This window comes from Tinamus guttatus, unplaced genomic scaffold, assembly GCF_059628265.1.
Source record: "Tinamus guttatus ecotype Peru unplaced genomic scaffold, ASM5962826v1 Tinamus_guttatus_pri_ptg000368l, whole genome shotgun sequence".
In the NCBI taxonomy this organism is placed as follows: domain Eukaryota; kingdom Metazoa; phylum Chordata; class Aves; order Tinamiformes; family Tinamidae; genus Tinamus; species Tinamus guttatus.
Genome location: NW_028288902.1, coordinates 203,785 through 222,491, shown reverse-complemented (window position 1 = coordinate 222,491; position 18,707 = coordinate 203,785). Strand labels below are relative to the sequence as shown.

The 18,707-nt window shown below is 40.2% G+C and overlaps 1 protein-coding gene across 2 annotated transcripts in view; it reads left to right on the top strand.

Moving 5' to 3' along the window:
• The first annotated feature begins 2,493 nt into the window (after positions 1 to 2,493).
• MON2 (MON2 regulator of endosome-to-Golgi trafficking) overlaps positions 2,494 to 18,707 on the top strand; it is a 63,663-nt gene continuing 47,449 nt past the window's right edge. For both annotated transcript variants that reach the window (XM_088530374.1, XM_088530373.1), the window contains exons 1-2: positions 2,494 to 2,655; positions 15,488 to 15,551. In XM_088530374.1, coding sequence (XP_088386500.1) covers positions 2,545 to 2,655; positions 15,488 to 15,551 — 175 coding nt within the window. In that variant the 5' untranslated portion in view covers positions 2,494 to 2,544. The remainder of the gene's footprint in view (positions 2,656 to 15,487; positions 15,552 to 18,707) is intronic.

The following is an 18,707-nucleotide window of genomic DNA, read 5'->3' as shown; positions in this document are numbered from 1 at the left end:
AGAAAATTCACAGGTGCTGCCTGAACAGATACAATAAGTCAGTTATCTAGTCAGTAAGATAATACTTACTGTGTAAGAGAATGCAAGTTTCATGGGTACAGTGCAATTTACTTGGCAAGTCAGGCACACGCTCCTTGTACAGCCGGGAAAAGTTACATAGTCTATTCTCCCTCATCCCCACTAGTAAAATAGACATGAAGAGCAAGGGAGCTGCTGCTAACTCCCTGCCAATATCGTGTATCTGTTGCACTGTCAGCTCCATCAGCAAATTAATGCAAGCAGGGACCACAGAGCTTTCTCAGAGAAAGCCTAAGCAGGTTCAGCTGATTCAAAGAGCAGAATTCTAAAGGACAACACACACAATTAGAAAATTCAGATGAGATTCAAACAGGAAAGGGGCTCTCCAAGGGAAAAAATATTGTCCTTCCACCATCCTGAGTCCCCATTCTATTGCCACAGTGAAGTCTGATATTGTTGTGTCCTTGCTCACTGGCGAGACACCCATTTTCTAAGTCTAAAGCTGTGTATGTCTATTAGGATGGACTGTAGCTATGAGTAGATGGCCGGTATTAACCTAGCTTAGAGCTAGGCCATTTCTAATGTGATAGAAACGAGTGATGCACCTCATTTGGAATTATCATGAACAGTGGACCCAAGAGGTAATTGAATGAATCATAAGTCTCATGAGCATTTTTGATGGTAATCAAGGTCATAAACCCACTCTGAATTATTCCCATCACTCACTGTCCATCGCAAAATAACATGTAATTTAATAACAAAGGAAATAACAATATAATAACCATAGCACCATACAAAGCTTAACAGCTAATTATCATTTTCACATGCTAGTCAAAAACAGGCCCTCAGAGACATCCACAAAAGCTGTTCCACTTACTGACTCAAGTGACTTAAAAGGAAATTGAGACATGAAAAAAATGGAAGAATTAAACAGGACATGTCTAACAATAATGTAAAGGTTTGTTGTTTTACAGAGCAAACAATTTCTAAATGATAAAAATTAAACAGATTTTTCATCACACTGTCAGGGAGAAGTTCAAAGACTTTGAGGGGAGCGGGCAAGGAAACAATGCTCAAAAAATCTACAGATTTTAGGAATAAAGGTCTTTAGGAATAAAGACCATAAATAATTTTTGCATCTGGTCCTTTTTCTTTCCTGATCTGCAGAACTGAGGCATTTATGACTAACCAAAAGGGTGGGAGGTCAGCCTAAAACTCCTTAAAAAAAACCAAAACAACAACAACAACAAAAAAAAAACCACACAACTTATATGTTGCATTGAATACAGGTCACAAGGTTGCTGTCAAATCATTGTAAACGCAAAGCACCTACAGCATGTTCCAATGCTGTGCCACTACACGTTTGGAATAAAACAGTTCAGCAGCAAGTACTATAATGTACAAACTAATATGATAAAATAAGTAATAGCATAAAGGAATCTGCTTTTAATTTAGAATCCAGTAGACAGTATTAATTAAAACACACACAGATACAAAAAGCATTTATTTCTAAGAGAATTTCATCACATTTACTCTAGCTGTTCCTCTCAGAGCGGCAGAGTGAAGTTTTACCCAAACCAGAGGCCACCGCGTCCTCCCTCTCCGAGGCAGACGCAGCAGCCTGAGCTGGACACGCTCCGTGTCCTCCTCTGAGCTGCACGGGTGCATCCGCCTTGCCCATGCCCCCTGAGCCTATGCCCTCAGTACCCTTAGCTTCAGAAATAAAGAGATTTCTCTGACAGGAAAAGTGAAGAAAAAAAAATCTGCTGCTATGGCTTTAAGTTTTTTTTTTTTTTAAGCATCTATCTTTAAGTTAGCTTTTGAAGCATTCACAACATAAGGGTACAGCAGTAGTCCCCTACCCAAGTCGACTGCTTACCATACGGTTTTTTTTTCGTTAAGCATGAGTAAAACGTGCACAAAATCAGCCTACCCGCACCGACTGCTGCACACTGAGTTACCGCTTTTAAATGCGCCTCACCCAACTCCTCTCCCTGGCCTCACCACGGCGAGCGGGCAAACACGGAGCAGCCTTCACCCACCGGCCAGCAGAAGGGAAAACCTGCAGGAGACGTGAAGCGCTTCACAAAAACGACAAAAACAACAAACACCAAAGCAAGGCCGCCGGGAGCGCCCGCCTCAGGGCGCTCAGCGCCGCCATCCCCCCGTAATGGCGGCGCCCCGCCGTGATGGCGGCAGCACCCCCGGCCCACGCCGCCTCCCGCGGCGCTTTCCAAGGCGCCGTTTGCCGCGAACGGGCCCCGCGGGCCCCGCACCGGAGCCTCCCCGGCAGCGGCGCCGCTCTCCCCGCCCCGGCGCCCGGCATTGTGGGAGCGGCGGCGGCCGCGGCGGCGGCGCGCGGGGCGGGGCGGGCGGCGGGGCCGCCGTGACGGGTTCCGGCGCTGGGGCGCAGACGTGTCGGGCCGCGTCGCTGGGGGAGAGGCGCCGCCGCCGCCCCCTCTGTCCCGTCCCGTCCCGTCCCGTCCGATCAGCTCCCGCCGCGGCCCCCCCGGCGGCGCCGCCGCCATGTCCGGCACGAGCAGCCCCGAGGCCGTGAAGAAGCTGCTGGAAAACATGCAGGGAGACCTGCGCGGCCTGAGCCTGGAGTGCCGCAAGAAATTCCCCCCCGTGAAGGAGGTGAGCGCCCGGCGAGCCCCGGCCCGGGCGGCAGCGCCGCGGGCCGCGGGGGGCAGCGCGCCCGGCGCCGCGGTCGGCCGTGCCCTGAGCGCGCGCGTCCTCCGAGGCGGCGCCCTCCGTGCCCCCCGGGCCGGGCGGCGTGTTATTATTTGTTTACTTTTTAAACAGTGAATTTAACTTTTTCTCTGTCGGCTGTTTGTGAGTTGCCACTTCTTAAGGTGTATTTTTCCACGCAGCGTTGGAAGGAAAAACGGGGATTAGGTTGCGGAGCTGGAAAGGCACCCGTGAGGATACGGAGAAGGCACTGCCAGTTTGGGAGGAAGGAACTGCATGAGTGACGTGACTTTGGTAGTTTGTATTAAATGTGCTATCGCTTCATTAGAACTGATCCCAAAACAAGTGCATTGAAGCTAGTGACTGTGCTGCTTTGAAAGGCATAAAGTGATACCCTTTAGCGGAGCGTTTTTTTTATGTGTGTGTATATATATATATGTACATATATATATGACAGGTTGCAGAAGAGTACCAGTGTGTCTGAGGAACTGTGTGGGTCACCTTTAATCAGGAAAAGGTTGTGGTTGTTTGAAAAAGGCCCGTGTGTGTTTTAGAGGGAGGGTGAGATTCCGTTTCCACATTTTCCAATGAATTAATGCGAGGCTTTGTAAGCTATTAAGTTGCTGAACCGCTTTCTGCACTGTAGATCTTCAAGATCTACAAAGGAGATGGGCAATGTAATTCTGAAGTTGTTATTTTTAATACTGCATCATTATAGCTGCTGCGCAGGAGATTGAAATAACCACTGCACACACGGTTTGTACCGTTTGCTTGTTGCTCATGCTCAGCGTATTCCTGTGTGAGAATTCTTGTGTTCTCTTTTGCATCTTGACAGCAGTTTATGTAGCTTACCTTGCTACTAAAAACGTTTTGAATCGTGTTTTCCACAGTTGTGTGACGTTTGGATAGGGGGTATTTACGGAGCAGCAGTGGCCGGTGTTCCCAGAGAGAGAGGTGGGACTTTCTCTGAAAGCAGCGAGTTGTGGGTCCATAAGGCAGTCTGAGGTGAGCGACCACAGTCCTGTACAGGATCTGCTGTAGAGTTGTGAGGAAGTAAGGCTGTTTCCTGCTCCTGGGAGCCTTTTTTTTTTTTTTTTTTTTTCCCTCCCCTCCTGTCTCTGTTGTTTTAAAGAAAACTGGTATCCTGCTTTTCTGTCTGTCAGATATCCGCTGATGAATTAGTATTTGAATCATACATGTTGGTTCCAGTGGTCAGAGGAGCTGAATGGTCTTCTTACTCACTTGGAACAGCGCCAGTTTTTTGAACTACTTTTAAACATAGGCTTCTTTACATTGATTGCTAATAACTTATCTCACCGTATACTTACAATATAACTACTGTTCTCATTACCACCTCATGCCATGTAGCTTATGTGCTTATCTTGCAGCTCTGTGTGTCTCTGTCTCACGTCTTAAGGATGTGATAAAGCTATTGAAAAATAGGCAGTCTAAAACTAATAGTTACAAGCTCTGTTTTAGTTGTTAGAAAGATTTGATAAACACTGTGTGTAAACTGCTTCTAATAATCCTTTCAGTTTCTGAAGACAAGTTTGCTCACAGCTATTTGTTATCATCAGCCCTTTCTAAAATTATTTCTGCCTATTCTGTTTGTTCGGTTTTTTTACATTAACAGTGCTAATGGAAATTCTGCGAAATGAATTTACTTGGTAGTTTGCTGCTGATGAAGGGAGTAGTGTAGTTCTCATTTCTGCTGGCTGCTCAGCTGATTAATGAGAATACAACCTTCTTGGATCAGTACTGTTGGTTAGAAAGTGGCATGATCAGAAAACTAATGCCTCTTTTAATCGTGTAGGATTTTAGTTTTCACCTTTTAAATGTGTTTGTAATTTACATGTAGCATAGTAATTCACATGTTACACACGTACATACGCATGTATGTTTATATATAAAATGCACGTTGTATAGCTAATGCCATATTTATTATATCTACAAAGATATAAGAAATCTACGTATATGTCTTATATTTACAAAGATATAATACCTACAGAGATAGAAAGCAAAATAGTACCGCATAATTTTTTGAATAGTCAGGTAGGTGGCACAGAGAGCTATTTCCGAATAGGGAGGTCAGCAGAAAAGGAATAATTGAAATCTGAGAGATTTAGACCTTCTCATCCAGGTGCCCAAATTGAGATTTTAAGACCTTGGTGGGAATGAAACCTGAACTCTTCAGTGCTAGTGTTTTTAGCACTTTTGTATAGTTTCAATTACTCTTGAGTCTGTAAAGTTTTCTTAGTAAGTCATATTTATGAAGAGATCATGTAGTTCTTAAGACGTGTCACTTCTAAAAGCAAATTTTTGAAGTTTCTCCTAATGCTCTAGTGATCTGTTAGGAAACCTTAAAACTATTGACTGTCTCCCCATGTTAAACTTGTTAAACTTGTTAAAGGTTAAACTTGTGTTACATGCCACAAGTATGTAGCAAACCCTGAAATTTCCTTCCCCTTACAAACAGAAAGAATTTCTCCCTGTGAAATAACAGCATGTGTTTTTGCCCCCAAAGCAGCCTAGATGCATCTGTGCTGTCTATGTAGAGGTTATGCATGTGAGCAGAGCCGTTTGTTTTGCTCGATCGTGTTCCTTAGTGCTGTGCAAAATGAGAACTAAGGAGAGAATTTGTGGATTTGACATTATGGTGCTTGGCAATGTTTTGGGAGTAACCCTGTGCTAGACTTGCCTTTTTTTTTTTTTTTTTAATGTATGGAGAATACTGTTTTCTCTTGGCTTTCAGACCAATGCTGTTGTCAGGATTTTCTTGTCTTGACCAACAAGTGTTGTGGTGACTGCATGTCTGTGAAATGCCCAAACCGTTTGTGTTGGCAGATGTGCAGCTAATGACACTGCTGAAAAACATCCTCCTGTTTTCACAGTGTGAGCAGCCAGCAAGGTACCAGCAACAGCTGCACCCATATTATATCAAGTAATGTGATGCTTCACCTGGAAGACAGCATAATTTGGCCCTAATTCTCTGTCTTTGATATGGTCGGGCTTGGGCTTCGTTCGTTATTAATACACAGCAGTGCTTAACTTCTGGCTCTGGGTTGACCTGCATAGTGCATGTGCCTGAGCTCGGGCTAAGCTCTTCTAACTTGCTAGTGACTGCAGGTGGAATATCCTGTGCTGGGTGTGTGCCAAGGCAGGCAGTCCTGCTTTAAACCATCATCTTGAGTAATTGTTGTGCCATCATCTCCAATAATTGAGCAGAAGTGCTTCAGGTCTTTTTTTTTTTTTTTTTTTTCCCCTAAAACAAGAAATCCTTAGTTAAAAAAAAAAAAAAAGCTTAGAAATGGAACTGGTGTACGACTTTGTCTTATCATAATATTGAAAATTTAGTGTGTTAAATCAATTAGCTACTGTTTCTTATTCTGTTTGAAACTACGATTCTCTACGTAGCATATGATTTGATTAGATGATTTGGTTGGATAAGGAGCTTTGCAAATACAGTGGGAAATATTTATATTTAACAAATAAATGAAATGAAGAGGCAGGAGGAAGCATACCAAAACCTTAGTCTCATCCTGAATGTCTGACTTTTCAGTCTTGTAACTGCATGATGTCTGTGTAGATCCAGCCATCTGAGTTTTCTAAGTAGGCTTGTAGCCTCTAGATTGAAACAAGACTTTTGTTTTCTTTCTTTCTTTTTTTTTAACTAACAGTTAAAACCAAGGGAGCTAACAAAGCACTGAAAAACAGTTTAACCCTGGCCGAGCTCTCTGCCCAGTTGCAGGAACGTTTGTGCGGGGAGAAGAGGGGCAAGGAAAGGGCAGGCAGGTTGGAGAAGAGCTTGGGTGACTGCTCGCCATGCATGGCCAGCGCTGGAAGGGGTTGTTGCGCTTGCCACTCAGCAGCCCTTTCGTTGTTTGGAAGTTGCAGCATCTTCAGGAAGTTTGCTGCTGGAGTAACTTGGAACAGTGGATGTGGAATGAAACAAAGTTCTACTTCTCCCAGCTTTAGATGGGCACTTGGTAAAGCAATACTTCTTTAGCTTGGAATGTTTCGCTGAAAGTGCTCTCTAGAACACAGTTTCATTGATGCATTTCTTTCTTTGAAGCCCACCTCTCTCTGTATGAAGATATGTTTGGCAGCTACATCCACTTAAGTAAGTCATAGTGCTGGAATAATTTACTGATACTGAAAAGATTTAGTGTTAATGCTGAAAAAATAGTTTGAAAGTTTCTGATACTATTGGGTAGTAGAATGAATTCAATTGTAAGGTTATATTGCAATATTTGCACATTACAGAAGCTAATTAGGTTTATAGTTTTCAAGTGGTCTTCAGATATTCATATAGATAAATCTTGACTTTGATTCCTGATGCAACTGCAATGAATAGTAAAAAAATAAGTGGTGTATTAATGTTAGCTATTTGTTTTGCAATAGCAATGGTATTTCAGCAGGTCTGTTGACTGTAATCTGGTAGACAAAGTGGAGAGACATTAAGAAAGAAAAAGATGTGCAGCAATGCCTTGTTATTTGTCCCTTTGAATCGCTTGATATTGCTAGTTTTTAGTATTAGCGGGTTTGAGAGAGCTCTGTTCATTCTACATCACAATGGAAAAAGAGGAAACAAATGGATTGGGCATAGAACAAGCCTTAATATGTAAATTATTTGTTGTATGGGTAACTAGGTTTTGATGGGGTTTCTTGCTTTATTTTTCCACGAAAAATGTGTTAAGTAGTCCTGAAGCGATAGGGAACCTAACGTGCAGTGAGCTTTCCAAGTTGGTTAATTTTCAGATCTATACGGCATTAATTCAGAAAGATGCAAATACTGTATACATAGATGTTTTATTTGGTTTAATGAGTCAACGCTTAGCTATTTTTTGGAAATCCGCCTGAGATGGAGGAACTGTAAAATGCATATTTTTGTAATTAGGCAGCTTCCACTCAAGCATGTGTCTAGCACATGTGGCTGGAAATTGTTCTGTAGAGTTCCCTGGTCGCCAGCTAGTAGCTGAGCTGGTAAAATCAAACAGGTGAGTCCTAGTATTTCCTACAGTCCCATTTTTTTATTGCTCACATTTATCAGTTGCCAAGTCTGCTAGCTTCATGTAAGGAATCAGTTAATGTAGCTGCGTGTGTATGGTGGGGTTTTTTTTTTTGTTTGTTTGTTTTATTTTCTTCAAAATAATTGGTGCTCAGTAATACTTTTTTAAATAAATTCTTTTTAAAAATACATTGTTACGTTTCTGGGAGGCCACAATCTTCTGTTCAAATGTCTTCTAAGTCTCGATTTTTATTATAATCTTAAATTTCATGTGACCTTTTTTCTTCCTTCTGCTTTTTAGTCTTTGATAATAAATGCCTTGTCTTCAAGAAGGGCTGACATTATGCTTGTAGATGTCTCTATCATATAGTATCTTAAAACTTTAATACATCATTCTTACTATCCTAAAATATAAAATCCAGTATTTACAGAACTTATGAAAAAGCTTTCTGTACCTCAGTCTATCTGTAAACTTCTAAAGGTAAAATTTGGTGCAGGATTAAGATGCATATTCTTGGTCCCTTCATTGATCACATATGCTCTGTTCAGTATGGAAATATAGTCAGTACAGTCAGTGGAGCCGGGCTTTTTCAGAGAACCTTGCCGTCCACGTGTAGGTATTTTTGCTGCTTGAGATGCCCTGATGTGTTTTGCTTGTTCTGCAGCAGCAATTCCAGGAAGGAATGCATCTGCCATGCATTGTGCACTGTGTCCTGCCGTATGCATGTCGATATAGAGGCCCAGTCTTGGACAACTGCACTGAGCACCTGCTGGTGGGTCAGTTCAATTAGCGTAAGGAGGTCCTTTAGGAACTAAGGAGCAGTCAGTAAGGACTAAATTTCCATTGTAATCAAAGTCTAGATACTTAAATTCTTGTGTCTTAGTCTCAGAGTGAATTCCTTTCCACTCCCGTGGCCCCCTGAAGTTTATACAGGAAACCTGTGTTTTGGAAAATAGATTTTGGAGACCCAGGTTCTAACCTAGTGTCCAAACTGTGACTGTGGCTTCTTTCTACCAGGTGCCAGGCAAGCAGTCACTGGTTTACAGTCTCTGACTGGGTGGCTCTGAAAATAGTGTGTGTGGCAATGCATCAAGCCCTTTCCGGTCCCATCTGTTCTGATCAACAAGCTGAATATAAAATCAGTCTAAACTTCAAGTGCAAATTGTGTAAAATCATGATTGTTTTGATAAAAACAAGTCATGAAAACTCAAATGCTCTATTTCAGTGACTTTTATAATCAAATGTGTTGTACTTGATGAATTCTTCAAAAAATACATTAATACTTGGCATGGACTTTATTAAATAACCATATGGCCTAGTGTACAACACAGTCAGAATGTACACAATATTTCTTATATATTTTATATACACTTATATGTGTACATTACAAAGCAAGAGAGAGGCTTGACTAAGAAATTTTACTAAGTGGTTGTTTCTTCTCTATCAGCTCTTGGTGAACATCGTTCTTTACATTTCCATCAGTGCAGCTCAATAGTCTGTTGATTTGTAAGTGATGGTTTTCCAGCTGAGGTGCGGTGTTTTGAGTGTCAAATGAAACATCTTGATATTAAATGTTTGTATTCCGCTATCTTTACCTACACAGCCACCTCAGGTGACACAACAGCTCTGAAGCAGTTCAGATAACGCTGGCACCTCTTCTAGCATTATTGACGATTAACCTTCAGGGTTTTGGGTTGGTTGCTGATACTGCAGGCTGGCAATTTCAGAAGATTAGTAGACTAGAAGAGTAACTGCTGCTGTCAACAAAAATAGCACTTTTAACATCAGGGCAACTAATACAGTTGCACTAAAGCTGGAAATGAACAAGGTTCTTCGCAAAAAAAAAAATCATAAATCTTGAGTTGGAGAAATTGTATGATAGAATCAATTAGCTTGTCTATTTTTTCATAGTATAGGAGCATCAGGAATTGATACTAGTTCTGATTTTGAGTAGAGTTTAGCTGGGATTAGAGTTTGGTATCTTCAAATATAGTCTTTGTTGTTGGGATATACGTTATTTATTTCTTCCATTGAGCACTAGTAGATCATGATTTACAATAAACCAGAGCAATTTTGCATCTCGGGTACATATGAGCAGTTAAAGAAGTTGTCTTCTGCATGAATGGAGATTCACCATTTTCTTGTATTTACATGCTAAATTGAGGTGTCGGGACAAAAAGGCAAATGTATTAATTTTTTGATTAAAAAAAAAAAAAAACTTGTGCTGCGGAGCCCCAAATTGGGCACTGCTCCAGCAGTAGACTCACATGCTGGTCAGAGAGGAACCCTCTTGCTGTGCCATGGATCCTGTTCTGCCAAGCTCCTCTCTAGCCAGTCAGCCTCCAGCCTGTACTGATGTGTGAGTTAAATTATCCCAAGTGCAGGACTTTGCATCTGCCTTCTTGAACATCCTGGGTGCCTGTCAGCCCACTGAGTGGGTTCCCACTCAACCTGGATGGGTTCCTCTGAGCAGCAGCCCAGCCCTCCCGCCCATCCAACCCTGCTTGATTCCTGTCTTCAGGCTCTGTCTCGTTATCTGCATCGCTAAGTTGTCAAGTGGTATTTACCCCAGTGACGAGGTGTCAGCTGCACTTCCCTGTGCCTGTCACCATCCTTACAGCCTGATAATCTTGCCATTTTTTTCACCCACTTTGCTTGTCTCACCAGTTCGACTGTAATGATGTGGCTGGAGACTGTGTGAAAGGCCTCTCTGTAGTCAGTGTATACAGTGTGCACTGCTCTCCAGTCTGTCACCTCATTGTAGAAGGGAACCGAGCTGGTCAGACTCTTTGCAAATTCTGTGGAATGTTCCCCGTCATCTCATAGTCCTGCAGGTGCCTAGGACTGGTGTGAGACTGGCTGGCCTGTCATTCCTTAATGTTCTTCCCTGTCCTCCTTGAAGTTGTGGTATTTGCCCTCTCCAGTGATGAGTAACCTTCCCTGGTCACCATGACCCTGACAGAGGTTTGGCTCCCACTGATCTCGGCCCTGGATGTCTCCTCTCTGGTTCCATGGACTTGCATGTGCCCAGTTAGCTAAAGGATTTAGCTTATCTGTTCCATAACTGTGCTTTCATTTGCAAGTGTGATGCTGCATTTCCAGAGACTCGGAGTGCTCGTTGCCTTTTCTCCGAGCCAGTAGGATGTGAGCAAGCTCTACTCCAACAGCAGTAAATCATCCAATATAATAAATTCCTGTCAGTAACCAGCACCATGAGATCAGAAACAACATTCAGCAGTTCAGATGTGCAGCGAATGAGCATATAGATCTGTAAAAAAGGAGAGGGTATGAGTAAGGGTTGTATTTCTCATAAGGAAGATGGAAATACATCTCTCTCACAGATGTGTTATACTTGAGTACTTTCATGGGACTAGTTTAGTGTGGATTTCTTTTTTTTTTTTTTTTTTTTTTTTTCTTTTTGCCTGTTGGCCTTTCCCAAGTAACAGCACACCAGAGCAAGTATGAAACTGTACTTTTGAGTTTCTCTTGCCTAAACTATTGGATATAGCTTTAGAATGGTTGGCAAGGCAAATAATGATGAATTGGAAGAAATAAGATCCAGTCTTAGTAAAAGCTTTACAGATGATGGAATATAAGTAACAGCACAGATTATTCCTAAGGGTCCTGAATGCTTTTCTTCTTTAGAAGAGAGAAATTTTGAAGTTTACTAAGTAACACCAGTAAGCCTTTCAGCAATTTTAGTATCTCTGGAGGCTACAATTTGCTCTGAACCTTTGGTTGAGACACAAATGCTCTTTTAAAACTTTTTTATTACTTTTTGGTAACAATGCTATTCTATTTAGAAGATCATATACAAGAATATTTTTAAAATTAGATCATGCCGTAGGACAAATTTAAGCTGAGACCTGCTGTTCTGTTGAATATCTCTGGGTGCTGTTCTCGTTTGTGTGCTGACTTCTGGTCCTGTTGAGCGGCACCAGTCCCTGTTGCTTTGAGGATCGGCAAGCTCAACACCTTTTTAAAATTGCTGGTATGATAAAGATAATGGATGTTCCTTTACCTCCTGAGAAGGATCACTTATAAATGGGATTTTTCTAGATTAGAATTTTGTGTCATCCTTCCCTTTGAAAAGTTAGTGACTGTATTATTATTTTCCATGAAAAAAGGTACTTCTTTCACATTTGCCCCCGAGTAAGCGCAAGTCCAAGGCAGTTGCCGCGGAGCAGCTGACGTGCTGTCAGATCGCGTCACCGTCGAGCGTGTGGCACCTCGCGTGTCCGTATGCGCTGCCACGTTGCGTTGAGGGGTCCGTGATGTCTTTGCCCTAAATCATTGCACAGTAACATGTTGAAGTACACACCGGGCTGTTATTTCTTCTGGCCGTTCTTTTCTTGAGCTGCCAAGCAACATCAGCATCACCAGAGTTGGCTGCAGTGGTATCTTTTGAGATGGATCTCAACCTGCAGTTGAGGTTGAGGGCTTTCCCAGCGCTTCCCCACAAGAGAGACCTCAAGATGTGGCCGTCCCGGAGCTGCTGGTGGTTATAAGGTCCCGCTGCAGCGTCCTGCGCGGCGCCCTGCTTGTCCCAGCACCTCTCTGCTTCCCGGTCGGTGCTTCACGTGTTCACATCTCCAAGACTGGACGAGGTTTCAGTGACAGGAAGACCAAAGTTCCTTCCTGGTTGGACTAAGAAGTCAGTGAGAAGGGGGCGAGTTTTGAATCAGAGAAACTATCAAAAGTTGGATAAAAAACAGAGGATCTGGATGTGGGAATTCAAATTTGTGAAGACAGCATGTGTTTGTGCTGTAGCTTTAGGCAGAAATAGTCAGGGAGCTGTGAACATTTTCACTGTCAGACTGAATGCTGGAAGAGGAACTTCGACTCTGAGATGTAGACTGAAAAAGAAGCTGTCTGTAATATCCATTTTTTAAATAAGGTTTACAGCGTTCTGTGTATCCCTAGATTGTAAAGCAAATGAGGAATTTATTTACTTTTGTTTCTGTTGAGTGATTTTCAAGTAATAAGCAAATAGGAAGTTTTATGGAAACTGAAAGATAAGGCAAGTGCTTGAACCCAGGGGGCCAGGATGAGGTTTCATACAAGACTTTTGACTGTTTCATTGCCAGTACCCAGGAAACTGATTTGGATATGAGGTGTCACTGAGAATCTGTGTCTGTTCTCCGCAGAGATCCCCTCTCCCCAGACTGAAAGCTGCAGTTACCGCAGCCGAAGTGTGGAGCAAACGAATAGTGGCCAGTCTGTGCCCATGGCGTTTTATTTCAGTTAAGTGCACAGGTATTAAAGTAGCAGAATGAAAAATCTGGCTGAAGGTTTCAGGTGTGCTGGAACTTTGTAGTTCCCCAGGAATTGTCCGTGTCTGCTGCTTCCAAAGCATAAAGAGCTCCGACTGACTCATTAGACGCTTCCTATTTACTGCGGTGCTAACTGAAGCACTGGTGACACTGTTTTAAAGTGGCAACTGCTTTAATAACCTGGTGCATTATATTGTTTATGATAATCTGCTTTCACATATTTATGGCATGAAATGTACAGTCTCATAGCGGGCATCTCCTACAGTAGGATTCTTGTATCACCTTTCCTATTGGAACGATGACTTCAAGAGCGCTGTAGTAATTCTCAAGTTCATGTAATTTGTAAATTTAATGCCCATTTAAGCTTGTCAAGTGAAGCTGAAGCTACTGAATGCGCCTTTATTTTGATGGCAATAGAAGAGCCTGATAACTATTTATGGTCTCTCTCCCCCACCCCGAGTGGTTATTTTTTTCAACTAAAGTCACTTTTTATAAAAGTTCCTACATAATTGTTTTATATATATATAGCTGAGTGTTTTTTACAGGATATTTGAAATTAAAAATAAATTATGTTGCATTCATTTTGATTTAGAATGCTGAACAGGAGCTAAAGCAAAAATTAGATAATTGTAGAACGTTATCTTAAAAAGGGAAAAAGTATATATATCGGAGTAACATTAAAATGCACAATGCTTATTCTTTTACTTTACCCTATTTTATTAACTATGCCATTTTACATAAAGCCAATGTAGAAGCAGCTAACCTGGATACGTGTTATAACTTTTTTTTTTCTTTCTTCATCCAAAGAAGCTGCAGTATGTGTGACTGCCCCGTGTGTGGGCAGGCAGGCTTAGTATTTCTTTGCAGATTGAGGTTTGCGCCACTGTCAAGAAAGAAACAAATTGCTGGTAGGTTTAGTCTGAAGATAATTGAGCTTGGACTGTAACAGATCATTCATATTAATTAATGGGAATAATTTGTTTTGACAAGACCCTTCCCACTCCTCACCCCCAATTAGCTTGCAATTTATAACTGGAGCAGAACAGGGATTGACTTAAAACTTAGACACTAAAACACTTTAATATAATTAAAATAAATGAGGGCTGCATTCAGCATTCCTCGTTTTAATTATGCAGGAGATAAATTTGCCTGTCAATTCGTGTTCGTTTGAGCACCATGTGTGTCAGTTCAGGCACTGTGTGTGTGTATTACAGATTTTAAGTAGAAACACTGTGCCCAGCCAAACTTACATAATTCCCCTAAATTTCGTGAGTAGATGTAAGTTACATTTGTGATTTACAGAGTAAATAATACTTCCAATGTAATGATGACACAGCTTTGCTTTATCTCTCTCTGTGTGTGTGTTGGCAAGTGAAAACTATGTTGAAAATAGAAGTTTTCTATTTCTAATTTAGCTATTTTGATTTAATAAAGTATGTATATGAAGTCTCAGTTGCAGTGTTTGATTTTAAATTAATACTCAATCCATGTTCTTGAGAAATCTTCTTAGCATAGTGCCGTGCTGGAAGGAATGTGTTGCTACATGGTGGAATTTTAGGTACCATCACTTTGATATTTCTGCTGCTGCAGAGTGTCTGCTTCTCCAATCTGCTTTCTGTAGTGCCAGCCTACTGCTTTAAAGGGGGAGGTAAAATCAGGGAAAAGTGGCAAGCCTTAGTACAGAAAAATATGCAGGAATGTGAAACGGAATCAAGAGGTGATAGTGTCTTCTGAAATTAGGCAAAATAATGTCTTCCAGTAGCCTCCCCCTGCGGGACAGGCAGCGGGGGCTGCTCCTGGTAGCCCCAGTGGTTCTTACGGGGCCAGGACAGGAACTGCTGCGGTGGCTGGGATGGCAGAACAGGAATTTGCAAATGGAAACGAGGGTACAAAATCCAGGAGAAAATGGGCCACATTCTGATATCTGTTTTTTAACAGAGGCTTTTGTGCTAGAAATGAAAATACACCGAGTTCACTGGAAGAAATGTATTGAAATTCAAATGTTGAGCTTTTTCAGCTAGTAACTGAATTTTACTGTTTAAAGATTAAGTGATGATACCGTTACTGGTGGTGATGATATAATTACTGGTATTCATGAGGGCTTCAGCGTTTTGACGTGGTAAATGTGGCAGATGATACATAAATGATAATTGTTTTACTGCTTAAAGCCGTATAAAGACTGCTTATCACTTCTTGTTTTCTAGTGATTTTTTTCCTTGAATTTGTAGGATTGGAAAGCAATATAATGATTTTTTGTTGGTTTATTTGTTTTTTAGAAATTCTAAAGCACAGGATAAATGTCTTTCTCTAGAATCCTGAAAACTAATTTCAGAAAATACAGAGACTTCACTGCTGCATTGCCTGGCTTACTAAAAACACTATAAAAGTGTCTTTGCTCTGCAGTTATGCATTTTCACTTACAACAAGTGTATTTAATTCCTTTCAGGTAATGATATATGAAATGGCATCTAAACTGATTGTTCTCTTCTTTTACAGGCTGCTGAATCAGGAATAATAAAAGTGAAAACAATAGCTGCACGAAATACGGATATCTTGGCAGGTAATAGCTGCAATATCAATGCAGTGGGAAAAGGAAGTCTGGGTTTCAGATCAAAACTTTTAAAGTGTTTTGGATTTGTATAATAATTCTGCAGACTTTTTAGTGTACATCGTGTCAATGATGCTTTACTTTTTGGCACCTAGCGAAAGATTGAGTAATTCAGAGAAGTCCTTTACACTCTCTCTGTTTCATCTTATGTTGTGCTGATGCTGAGGAAGGTCTGCTTTTTCAGTGGTGACTCTTCTAAAATATTAATCTACATAGGAAAATAAAACAAAATTCTTAGGCTGCAGATTGGCACCGTGCTGTTCTCTGGCACATTCACGAGCGCTGTCGCCTCGTGCTCTGTGCGGAGATGTGCAGCGTGATCCCCATCTGTGTGTTTAGCATGAGAGTTTTGCCTGGGGAGACCTGGAGCTGGCAGGCAAAAATACAGCTCGGGTTGAGACGAGGTCGTTTAGTTTAAGTTGTGCCATTGCCTTGAGGGACAAGAGATCTCTTGTGAGTTGCAGTTTTGTAACCACTTAATAGAGTATCTTAACTTTCTTCAGCTTTATTAAATTGCACGTAAAGTGAAGGCCTTTTGCCAGTTGCTGTTTGAGCCCTTGGCCAAATTTGAATGTCCCTGCATTAATATGTGAGTGTCTGCGCTGACCACACTCCTTATGATGCTAAATTACTGAAAAAAAAGTCCAAATGAAACTTAATGTCAGTCTGTTTCATGTTTATTTGTACATTAAATATTGTTAAGGAGGCACTTACTAGAATTATTTGACATAGCAGCCCCTCCCCTCAGTATTTCACTTTAATGCCTCTTTTTTATTTGTTTATTTTCTTTGTTTTTTACTGCTGTCATGAATGCTGACATAAGTGGGAAAACTATGCCAGGTAATGTCAGCTATGCATCAAAATACACAAATATACTAGACCAATCTCCAGTAAACCACTTGGGAACCTAGCAATGTTCTTTGGAATGTTACTGTTTAAAGATCTTTATTTATTATTTTTTAATCTTCATTTTGAAGTGAGGAGATACTGTATCAATAATAAAGCTGAAAAAGGCTACTCTGATTGCAAGCTAGTGAAGCAAATACATCTCCTAGATGATTTGGAGCAATTAATAGATTTACTAAAAAAAATTCAAAAATGTATTTTGGTAAAGATATCGTTTTTCTTTATATTTTGATGAAAACACTGTCATTTCACAGAAATGGAAGAAAACTACTCTGTGATTTTTTTTTTTTAAACAAACTGAACTGCCTTTTTTTTTTTTTTTTTTTTTTTTGTTAAGCATTGCATTACATAAGACTATGATTATTTGGAAATAGGTGCAGTCTTAAAATAAAATTACTTATGTTTGTTTGTAAGATCTGGTGTGTTGTGTTTAACTTACCAGAACTCTTTGAGGTCATTGATCTGGCTTCTTTCTTTGTCTTCCAAAAGTCACATTGATCCATTTCAAAATTTTCACTCTTGGCAGTCTGTGTGCTTTTACATTTATTTATTAAGATTTTAGATACTTCTAAAAGAAGTTGGCTTGGAGTTCAGATCACAGCAGATATATTCCACAAGGCTCTATGATGTGCAGTTTTTAGGTAGTCCTTACTTTTATAAAAGAAGCTATTTTAAAATAAATATGATATTAATAACTTCATTAATGGCATGAAATAGTCTTTTTTTTAGGAAAAAAACTTGTGATGTGGTTCATTGCAAAAGATTTATTTTTTAGTATAGTTTCCTTTTCTATGTAAATTTGGTATAGTAAATGGAAGCAGAGTTTGATATAAGCAAATTCTGTGTGTAGTGTGAAGCTAATACACTAGTCAGTAGTAGAGTTTACTAAGATGTAAACTATTCGGGTTAATAATGAAAATGCTAGTATAGATTCTATTGAGGGATTTTTTTTAATTATTACAGGTAAGATACTGTTAAAAGTTTATTTTTTTCTTTATCTTGTTATTGAAAGATACTTAAATTACATGTGTTAAGTGGGATCTTACTTCTGCTTTTAGATTTATTAGCCAATTTTTATTTTATCATTTTAATGAGAAAATCAAGGAATTCTTCATTGAAGAATAATGATGGTGGATACAGTTTAAAAAGGGGGATTATTTGCATGGTAGTTTAAAAAGAAAAATAAAGCGGGACAGAGGGAATTGAGAGAGACCTGTAGCATAACGTATAATGGGTAGTGACTTGTATTCAGTCTGATTAATGAAGACATTTTTGCTTTTGGATTAGGAATTTGGGGCTCATTGAGCTTCTGTCAACCTATCTCCTGCCCTGTACAGTTCCTGAGGAGGCTCAGATAGCTATAGCCTCGGTTAATACAGTAATATAACAGACTCTGTGCTAATAACCGTTACCCTATGTGTTAAGAACTATTACCCTATAAAAATTGACATTCATAACCTGCTTTAGCTTGTTCTTTTCGAAGGAAGTAGCTCATGGTATGCTACTGCTTCAATTTAAAATGTCATTAAAATTTTTTGTAACTCTTAATTTCATGTTTGTTTTATTGTATTTCTTCAAATCAGTTGTTAATGGTTCTTAATAATAACCCTGCTTGAGAGCTAAACTTGCTCAAGTTGGTCTATAGACAAAATAAAATTGAAGTTGATGCTTGTAGTTTTATGTGAGAACGTTTTGTTTGTCTGTGATAAGAGTTATGCTCTAGAAGGGTGTGTAAAACACTTTCAAGAATGTATTTTCTGTTTTTACACATAGACTAAAATATATTTTATAAGATATTTAGTGTGCAAAAACACTATGAGTTTTCAACCTTGAAGAAACTTGTATTACCTGAAAAGGGAACAAACGCTAAAATCTTACAACTTTGCATGAATTGACAATCAAAAAAGCCCTCAGTTGGTTTGAATCGTGCTTTTCTTTGATCTTGTAGAAACATTTTGTTCTTTTCTAATTCTGTAACGTTTAGCTCAGATGTCTCGGATTGCTTTTACGGAGAAAAGTTTAAAATATCACTGTGGTTCGTTGAACTAATTGTGAAGTTTTTTCTTTTTTAAAAAAAAAAAAACAAATTTGTGAAACTTGTCACTTCTTGTGAAACGCTTTCATCTTAATAAGCTGCCATTTCTCTCTCTCAAAAAAAAAATCACAACCTGGTGTATGGACCCAGGATTCACACAGTCCAGC